This window comes from Limulus polyphemus, unplaced genomic scaffold, assembly GCF_000517525.1.
Source record: "Limulus polyphemus unplaced genomic scaffold, Limulus_polyphemus-2.1.2 Scaffold3081, whole genome shotgun sequence".
NCBI classification, from domain to species: Eukaryota; Metazoa; Arthropoda; class Merostomata; order Xiphosura; family Limulidae; genus Limulus; species Limulus polyphemus.
Window position 1 is genome coordinate 47,745 of NW_013668691.1, and position 11,083 is coordinate 58,827.

Sequence of the window (11,083 nt, forward strand, 5' to 3'; positions counted from 1 at the left end):
CTATTGTGGTGTTTTAGTAAATCATCAGGAAACTGTTGAGGTACATTCTAACTATTGTGGTGTTTTAGTAAATCATCAGGAAACTGTTGAGGTACATTCTAACTATTGTGGTGTTTTAGTAAATCATCAGGAAACTGTTGAGTTATATTCAGTTTCCTGATGATTTAGTTGAGTTACATTCTAACTATTGTGGTGTTTTAGTAAATCATCAGGAAAATTTTAGTAATCTGAATGCATTTTACAAATAAAAGTTGAAGAAAAAAACTATGACTAATCTAAATTATTGTTCAGGAACATTCCTAGTACATATTATATTAAACAAGACAAATATAACACTAGAAACATATTAGTACTGTAAAACGTGTTTCAAGAACAGTTCTAAAATGAGTTTCAGACAACTTGTTCTAAATATGGATGATGATACATTCCTTACACTGTATTAACCATGGTTTCTGAAAGTTGACAGTAAAATATAAAATTTAAACAACGAAAAACCAATACTTATAATCAAAATCCTAAAGCTGAATAGTAAGAGCATTTCACATAAACAATATTATTTCAGCAATGAATAAAATAAAGAGATGTGAAGTAACTCTAATATATAATTCTTTTGTCATTTATTCATCATAAATGAAATGGTTATTTTATTCAGCTTTTTGTGATTCACACGTGTGAAACAACATTCAACCTTTCACGCCCAAAAGAATTGTATTTATATTTAAATATATATTTCAAGGTGCAGCATATAATCTAAAACAAACAGAGCTGTTATGTAATTGTTTCTGATTTTGACACTTTGGGTTATCTTGGTGTGTCACAATATAGAAATAATACTGCAAGTCAACTTATTAATTACATAATATTTGTAACTCACCATGGTATTACTACCTGAAGTGATCAGTAGCAATAGAGAAACATTACTTACTGTTAGAGCTGAAACTATTCTGCTTGATGAGTAGATTCATTACAGCAAATCCTCTCACACCATAATGTTTCAATGTGTTTAACCTTCTCCAACTACCAGATGTCACGGAGGTGTAATCTTCATCCATGAGGGTTAAGTGATCACTATGAGTATGTCTCCATTCTAGAGTCAAAGAAGTCACAATTTTCATGTTCTATTTTAGTAACTTACATATTTATGCAATCTCAAAACTGTTGGCTTACTGTTGGGAGAGATGGTTTATAAAAGTTTCATTTATCAATCAACAAAGTCAATCAACTACAGAACTGTCATAAAATACAAAAAACAAGTGTTTATGTATAAAATACAAAACTATCTATGGAACATATTACAAAGCAATTAACTTATGTTTCATGATAGAAAGTGATACAAATTTAAACATTATACAGCATTTTTCCATAACACTGTTAAATTATACCTCTAGAATGGTACACTTTTAGGAACATAGGGTGATTATAAAGGGAGATTTGCAGTTCAGTACATCATATCTCACAAATGGTATGGGAAGATGATGATGATGCAGAGAGATGTTGAGGATATCATCTGGATAAAAATGCCACTATTGTCATATGTTGTCATGGATGCTATTGAAATTTCTTGCAAATATTTTTTATGGATATGAATGGGATTGTCGATCGCCATGCCACTTGTTCAACTAACATGAAACTGATAAATGGACAGAGAGGTGAACCAGTGAAATGTTGTTACACCAAAGGATGCAATGTTGAGGCAGCTCTCAGAGAAAATTATAGAGTGCATAACATCTGCAGACAACCTTGTTCCAGTGTTTCTGTGTGCAAGGTTATAAAAAATTTTATGAAGCAGGTTGCACTTGTCACAAGCCCCATACACACAGTGTCATGATATAAAAGACTGCTTAGTTCAGATATTATTGACTGATTTCTGTTTGTGAGTGAATATTTTATTATTGTTTAGTTTTTGTTATAATAAGAGTTAAAAGCAGACGATTGTAGGAAGTTTTGTAAATAATTCATTGATGTAGAGACTATTGAACGTCACATGCAATACACTGACGCTGAGAATATAGATGGCGAACAGGGACATACGATTAAGGGATAAAGATATAAATAGCATGACAGAGGCAGATAACAGCAGTCAAAAGTAAAGTTACAGGCCAAGGAAAAGTTTGGCGTGAAGTTAACTACTGTAGAAGAGATAGGCCTAACATTTAATATGTTAGAGTAAGACTAACAAGAGATAAGAAGAAGAATTATTCCATCAAAGCATGGTTCTAAAGTAACTGAATCAGCCTCATTGCACTTTGACAATAGGAACAGAGGAAATTTAGAAGAAAGAAGACTAGTGCGATAGTAATAGAGAAGATTGTTTGGCTTGTCAACTGATATTCTAAAGTAATTGAATTGGCCTAAGTGGACTTTTGACAAGAAGAAGAGAAGTACATATATAGTGTTTATGATATGCCTATAATCTCTATAGTGTGAAGAATTTGTTGTGCATATGTTTAACTTGTTCCGAATATATATATTATTTGAAAACAAGTAGAGTGCGTGCTGTTTATTTATCGTTGAATTTATTGCTAACAAGTCACAGACATCTACTGTAGAAGAATTCTAAGCCCAACAACAACATAGTATATATATTTATACTATTAGAAATATAAGTAGAAGCCTTTTATTTTGACAATTAGTGAAAAAGAGAAAGAATTATATATTATAAATTCTGACACACAAATCACGATCACCTACTGAAACTATAGCTGAGGTCAGCCATATAATAGCACAACAAGTCAACCCAATTGCATGTGGGTGCAGCAGTGAAGCTTATATCACCGGTGTCTGGATTTTCTAATTTCAGCTGTTCATAAAGATCAACATTGCAAATTTTTCCTTACAAGTTGCACTATGTTTATGCACTGAAAGAAATAAATTTAACTTGATATATTGATTTTGCATTTCAGCAGGGGTGGATTAAGGTGGAGACTATTGGGGCTGTAGCCCTAGGACCAGGTTAAAAAAAAAGGCTCAAAAGTTTTTTGTTTTTTTTACCTTAGTCTTTAGTTGCGATCATAATAGGCCAGTAGAAAAATTTAACCCCAGGCCTGTCTGACCCTTAATCCACCTCTGGATTTCAGCTCTTGTAATGTTCTTTGTCACATAGATGCAATGCATTCTAGATGCTGGAGGAGCATATCTTGAACGGTTATTATGACTGATCAGTCATTTGATCATAGTAGTGACCCTGGTGGCAATATGCAGCAACTGTGTCATTTTCCTCTGCACAATACCCTTGTGTAATTTCACTTTCCTATGCTATACCACTTGTAAGATATGATGCAATGAACTGCAAAACTATATTTATAATTACTTTGTATATAATAAAAATAGTTTTATAGATAATAACATAAGAATTTTCAAATCAAATTAAAAAATTAAAACAATTCTTTATTGGCTTCTTACCTAAATCAACTTCATTAATGGAAGGTCGCAGAGAGAATGGCGTATTTTTGTACAAAGCATCCAGAACTTTAGCTTTCACTTGGCTTATGGTATCACAGTCATTCACTTTGACCTGGATTCTTTCATCTTGGTTTTCCTGGAGCACATGAATTGTCTGCAAATATTCATAAGTTTTTGTTTAAGTAAGTACTTGCTAACATTTGAAAAAGAAACTTTTAATGGCAAATGTCAAAAATATAGTAGGAAGGTATTTCACTTTCATTATTTTTTTGCTCAGCTATCCTAAAAAAAAAAGACTCTTCTAAAAATATCTCAATAAATAAGATAAGTCTCTGACCAATTTTTTTCAGTACAGTGTTTCATATCTATATACAGAAGGTTGAGTATATTATATTAACACAGTTTTGAATATGCAACTCAGCAAATTATGTGACAAACACAGCCAATATAAAATTATAGTGGAATAGAATGTATCACAATTGCATTTTACCATTTGGGAAAGTTATGTAACAGGTCTTTTCAATGCAAAATATTCATACAATCAGATCATAAAAATTTCTTCAGATCAGGTACATCCCTTGAATTTAATGGCATTGGAAAATTAAAAAATGTGGATCAGCTCGGGACACAAGGACCATTCAGAAAGAGAACTACAACAATCTATACCCCAGCCATGGCAAAAAAGAATGTAGAATATTTTAACAGGTGAAAAATATCAGTGGTAAAAGCTATCCATATTTTCCAGGCAACAGTATGCAAAATAATCAAGAAGGATCTCCTTCTGGAAAAGTAACAAAAATCATGTCTACACAAGTTACTTCCACAACATATTCATTCAACTGTTGCATACCTCAAGCAGCTAAAGAATGATATGAGTATTCATGCTATTCCATACTAAAACACACCAGTCAAGTCATTGAATGCAGTATCTCTGAATTTTTATATGATTGGTTTATTAAAATGGGCACTGAGAATCTATTGACCTCATACTCTCAATGGATTATGGAGATCATACAGGGAAGAGTTGTGTGCTTTGTACACAACAGCCTGACAACAAAGCTTTTTGCAATGGAATATACGCTGTAGTGCTATTTCAAAGGTGCATGGTTGTTAGATAGAGCATGACCAGATTGGACTGAATGATGTGATATTCTCCAAAACTCTACAAAGAAAACATACCCATGAGATATACAAAAAAAAAATACTAATCTAGTTGAATAATCTCTTGAATATACACCAACAATTAGAAGTATCTAAAACACATAATTTTATTAAGCACTCTTGGCTACTTGACCAGACTGAAGTTGTCTTTTCAAGTATTTTGTGTAAGAGTATTCAATGTAACTATACTTTTTAGGCAATCAGTGATTGAGCCTCCTAGTTTATTAATATACATATGCTACAGAAATAGGTTGTAACATGAAAGTATTGATTTTCATAGGTTTATTGATCAGATAAAGATAGGTTTCTACAGCTTTTCTGTATCTGGCAAACAACCAATTTTGACCTTGAACCACTCACAGAATCACAACATTATAGGGACTAAAGTAGTTTTTTAGGTTTTCATAAAGCCTAATTACCAAGTAAAGCTATTAAGTAGAAGAAAAACCTCAAAACCAGTCCTTTATCATTCATATAATTATCAATATTTCTCTTAAATTCACTTAAATTTAATGCCTACACAGTATAAGTTTTACAGGTCATTTTCACTAGAAGATTTTATGACTTTGAAATATAGGTTTTAACAGATTTTATAGGCTTTTATAGATTAAGTGGGAGGTCTGAAATGTTAATTAAGAAAAATTTGAAAAAGAAAAGTAATTCATTCATTAATATTTGTTTCAAATCACTTACTAGTATATTTTTCCGTGTGAACAATTTGTGAACTCCTCAAGCTTTTGAAACAGAAAACAATTAAAGCTCACAATACCCTATGTTTTCTATTACTTTCCCACTCAGAACAGCTATCTTTCTATTACAGGGACCAACAAACACATGACTTACCACAGTGGAACATTCAATGTGTTCTTTTAACAACTTCTGCTCTGAGAGAGAGTAACGAGCATCATTTGTCAAAGCATCAATTGGTCCTTTCTCAACCTGATGCTTCATGGCACTAAAAAGTAAAAACAAACTCCTGCTTGCATGGTCCTAAATAATAAATAAAAAAACAACAACAATAACTTCTTCATAACTTTGGGTGTTTTCTGCCCAATTTTGACTCAGATAAAATATTACATCAAGAGTAAAATTTATTAAGTCACAGGATTTTTTGAAAATTTAATTTAAAAAATGTGAGCTTTAGTACTTAAAAATAATAATCACAATAGTTTATAAAAACAAATTCGACTACCAACTCATGTAAAAGTTTGCTTATAAAATGAATTTTGTTTTAAACTATATTTTGGTGTATTTGTTTATAGAAGTTATATACATGTTTGTATAAATCTTACACTTACTTTTAAATAGTCATACATATTTAATGCCATCCAATTGGTCAACATCTTCTCAACCACAGATTCTGTCCTGAAATGATGTATATATATATATATATATATATCTTAAATACTTGGACACCATTACAAACTACAAATAAAACAAATATTAATATCTATGAAATTTATTTTTCTCTTCTAAACATGGTTTCATATTCCTTTGACTTATCCAGTTGAAAGTCTCCCCCCTCCCTTTTATATATATATATACTCAATTTTTTTGTTTTGGTAATATAATTATTTTTTTATGATTATATCCATAAAGTAAAACTTACCGAATAAACAAAGTTTCGAGTTTTTTGTGGATGAAGTACTAATCTGTATCAGATAAAGAAATGAAAAAAAATCTATGTTTGGCTCAAAAAGTACAAAAAATAAATGAAAATACCAACTTACCTTCTTAGCATCAACTGTGGATTATTTGTTTTAACCGATTTTTCTATTAGTTGACCAAGAAGTGTTTTCAATATGCTAAAGAAACCATAAAACAAAGTCTGTGTTAGAATTTTCTAATCTAACTATATTTGAGTTTATTTTTTGAACCTTAATGAGAATGATAATATTAAGTTCATAATTAATTTGTGGAGTCTTGTTTCACTTCTTCACAGTAAACTGTAAGTTAATCACAACATCTATTTTTTGATAATGATAATTTACATATCAACTAAAGACAGCAATTTTTATAATTCAGTATTCTCTTGAAACATACTAGACATGAATCTTGACTAAAAGTCTATTTGTAAACTATATCTAATTCACTGATGCTATAATAAAAACGTTGCTGAATTTAAAACTTTAGTCATTCATAATAATATATTTCCAACTAGTTTAACCCTCACAATTAGGAGAGAGTATTACTCATCCTGTAACATTTGCTACCTACACAACGCTTTAGGAGGCAATGCTACTTAACCTGTAGTATGCACCACCTACACAACACGTTAGGAGGTAATGTTACTCATTCTGTAACATATTATGTTTACACATCACATTAGGAGGTAATGTTACTCATTCTGTAGCATGTTTATTTACACAATACGTTAGGACATAATGTTATTCATCCTGTAGCATGTTTATTTACACAATATGTTAGGACATAATGTTATTCATCCTGTAGCATGTTTATTTACACAATATGTTAGGACATAATGTTATTTATCCTGTAGCATGTTTATTTACACAATATGTTAGGACATAATGTTATTCATCCTGTAGCATGTTTATTTACATAATATGTTAGGACAGAATGTTACTCACTCAGTAGCATATTCCATCTTCTCCATTAGTGCAATCATCAGCAGTGAAGCTACATTGACCCTAGAAATTTACGAGTTTAATATGTTAAATTGAAAAATGGATGTATTAATAAAGCTCATTCTGTCTCGCAAACATCAAGTTATCTACTGCTTGGAAACATGAATCATTGCACATACACATTATATATGCTTATATAAACATTTTTACAAAAAACTTTGAGTTGTATACATATAATAATGTCTTTGCAATCAAACAATTTATAGAAGTATTGATTATTACATTCAAAATTCTTTAAACAAGTAAGTATAGTGTAATAAATATTTTGACAATTTGCTTACCCTTTAAGTTACCCTAAAAGTATTAATAATAATGTAACGTACATATCAGTGTTCAGGTAAAGAAAAGAAAAACAGTCTTTGTATACAATTTGGATACAAAAAGGAAAAGTGTGCATAAAGAACAAAAGACAAAGAAATCACTGTCTGTGGTATAAGATTGCCTCTGACCTGTCCTTTATTGTGAAGGTCTTCTGTGCTTCTAAAACTCCAATGAAAGTAATGAGAAAGGTTTTGTTGTGCAGGAGTTGCTGGAATTGATTCATTGCAGCATCATAGTTATTACAAAATCCATTTGACTTCATCTATAATTAAAAAATAACCATTACAAGGAAGGCAAGAATATCTACTGTGAAATTATCTATAAAAAACAAAACATTACAAGGAAGGCAAGAATAACTACTGTGACATTATCTATAAGAAACAAAACATTACAAGGAAGGTAAGAATAACTACTGTGACTTTATCTATAAGAAACAAAATATTACAAGGAAAGGCAAGAATAACTAATGTGACATTATCTATAAGAAACAAAATATTACAAGGAAAGCAAGAATAACTACTGTGACTTTATCTATAAGAAACAAAATATTACAAGGAAGGCAAGAATAACTAATGTGACATTATCTATAAGAAACAAAATATTACAAGGAAAGCAAGAATAACTACTGTGACATTATCTATAAGAAACAAAATATTACAAGGAAAGCAAGAGTATCTACTGTGACATTATCTATAAAAACAAAACATTACAAGAAAGCAAGAGTATCTACTGTGACTTTATCTATAAAACATAACATTACAAGGAAAGCAAGAATATCTACTGTGACTATCTATATAAACAAAACATTACAAGGAAGGTAAGAATATCTACTGTGACTTTCTATATAAACACCAATCATTACAAGGAAGGCAAGAGTATCTACTGTGACTTTATTAATTAAAAGGAAAAAAGGAAAGCCTGGATATCTACTGTGATTTTATCTATGAAATATATTTAAAAAAAAACATGGATATCTACTGTTATGCAGAAAGAATGATGATGCTAAAAAACTTTGTATTTTCTTGATAAACGAACACCTTTGATTTCAGTCTCCAGTTTGTGAATCAGAAGAATTTATTTTATACAGTGGTGTTTTTCATCACTGGCCCTAGCTAAGACTTTAAACAAATTAGATGTGATCACAATGTCACAATTTTCTACAGCATGTTTGGCTATGTTCAATTTGACCTAAAATTTGAGTGTTTTTTTATATGTGTTATAAGTTTCATTTTTGTAGATCCTTGTAACACATATAAAAGCACACTTTTTATATTCTTTCTTTATACAAAAGATTAACAAAGCTAAATTTTAGAAAGGTTTGAAATCTTTAACTGCAAAGTCTTGAGAACTTATAAGAATACCATATCATTCAGCAAAAAGAAAAATGTGAATACTTGTCGTGCTGACAGGAACAGTTTTCCAGATGTTATGTGATTTAATTTTCAATTGAAGCAAATACATTTAAAAGTTAACATAAAATGTATATCACAGGAAAATCACATTTGGTTCTAGTATAAAGAAGAAACAACAATATCTTTACATTAGTCTGCAATATTGGATGGCCATAAACTCCTGGAAAAAACACTTTTATGACGAAAGTCCTATGGTCAAGTATCGGGATTCCGGAAGCTTGAAGGTCACATGTTATATCTGTCATGTCTGTCTGAAGTTCTGCGAAAGCTGTAAAATTAAGGATGCTAGCATTAATTATATTTTGAATACCTTGATATCATATTTTTATAAGAGTAATTTTTCCAATTTAATTATGAAATGTAACAACACACAGGTATATTTTACCAATACTATAACCACTAAAAATGTTATTTATCTATTCCATATCTTTTTACTAAGGCCTTACACTTCAGAAAAATTATATTTATATATTAAGGCAGCATTTCCCAAACTTTTGTCATCCATATCCCCCTTTAATAAATATGGTTTCTTGCATGCCCCCTCTTTTTTTTAAATGAGAGAAAGAGTGAGTTAAGTGATGAGTTATAATACATGGATACACATTAAGATGCTGTATGTGATGTAATAAGTAATTATTATTTTCAATAATACAAATATATTTAAACACTTAATTTTGCATTATTGCACTATTGACTCTACTCTAATCACTTGCCATACTTTGGGAAATATTGTACTAATATATTAAACTGTCATTGTATGATATTTCCAGTAATTGATTAAACTTCTCACCTTGCTTGCACTCAGACCGTACACTATTTTCTAAAGTGTCCATCTGTAGCTGGATGCGCTTATACTCTTGCTCTGCTTGAGAGTTTTTGTAACGTAGAGTAACAAGTGTAATTACACTGAGAATCATAAGCAGTCCACCACCTACTGCAATACCCCAAATTGCTTCTGTTGGAAATTCATATAATTTGGTCACCTCATAGCGTAAGTATCCAATTTCATATTGTAGATTTTCTCCAACATGCACCTGAAGATAATGAGAAATTATAAAATCAATTCTTGGAGGAGTAATATACCTTTAAATCCAATATTACTTAAGAAAATAACTCAGAAATAAAATGCCAGATCACTTAGTCACAAGGATTATAGTTTAAAGAAAATACAATTTATTATTTTCAATGGTATTAAATTCAGATCAGGAAAGACTGATTTTGTACTCCAACAGTTTTCGATGCACTGAATTCTCTGTGGTTCTTAAAATCCACAACTTTCTCTCATTATGAAAATAAAGCTAATATTATGTGTCAAGAATTAAACTCACATGTATATGTTTATAGTGTTTTGTTAAAGAGAAGAAGGAAAGATTTTCAATTTATCTCTTCTATATGTACAAAGAAAAACCATAGCTTCAAGAATTATACCATTTTATATTATGGTTTAATACAGTTGGTCATGTTGAAGCATCTGACACCTACAATCAGTAACAAATAATATACACTTACTACAACCAGAGGAAGATCAGTATTACTTCTTTGGTTATCATTGGCTGGGGGTTGGTCTTTTGGAGGTAGACAAACTAACTGAGTCATAGTCAGTGATGTTAAGTTGCAGGTACAAGTTCCAACCTTTACTGAAACTTCAGATTCTGAAGCAGCCAGCAAGAGGCCATTACCCTATTGTAATATAAAGTGGCATAAATAGAATGAAATCAAACCACAGATGAAAATTAAAAGTTAAAAGTTTTAATACAGTAAGTTTATAATATATCTTAAACTACTTAATCGATAAAATAACTAATGCAGTGAATAACCAAAGCCAAATGAATGGATGTTATCTGTAAGTAACTGAAAATTCCCCATACAAGCTTAGTAAGTTTAGTAGAGTACAGTCAGAACAGTTAAAATTAAGTTCCTTAACAAGTTGAAATGATGTGTTGTAAAATACAGCAAGTGGAAATATAAACAGAAAAAAAGTTATATTTTGCATAATGAAATACTCAATAATCAGCTATTTTGCTTTGATGTGGTATTATGAAGTGGAAGGGTATAACTCCATAATGTATTCTATATGTAACCCAGTTAATCTTTACCATTATATATATATATATATATATATATATATTTGTAGGCAGA

General features: G+C 30.4%; 1 protein-coding gene across 1 annotated transcript in view; it reads right to left on the bottom strand.

Annotated features, from left to right (window-relative positions):
* Positions 1 to 11,083, bottom strand: part of LOC106468620 (plexin-B-like) — a 69,664-nt gene that overhangs the window by 9,585 nt on the left and 48,996 nt on the right. Inside the window, exons 19-28 of the mRNA XM_022396965.1 lie at positions 10,454 to 10,624; positions 9,735 to 9,978; positions 9,073 to 9,212; positions 7,661 to 7,794; positions 7,155 to 7,214; positions 6,294 to 6,368; positions 5,862 to 5,928; positions 5,407 to 5,553; positions 3,403 to 3,556; positions 926 to 1,087 (exon numbers count right to left, since the gene is read on the bottom strand). Coding sequence (XP_022252673.1) covers positions 926 to 1,087; positions 3,403 to 3,556; positions 5,407 to 5,553; positions 5,862 to 5,928; positions 6,294 to 6,368; positions 7,155 to 7,214; positions 7,661 to 7,794; positions 9,073 to 9,212; positions 9,735 to 9,978; positions 10,454 to 10,624 — 1,354 coding nt within the window. The remainder of the gene's footprint in view (positions 1 to 925; positions 1,088 to 3,402; positions 3,557 to 5,406; positions 5,554 to 5,861; positions 5,929 to 6,293; positions 6,369 to 7,154; positions 7,215 to 7,660; positions 7,795 to 9,072; positions 9,213 to 9,734; positions 9,979 to 10,453; positions 10,625 to 11,083) is intronic.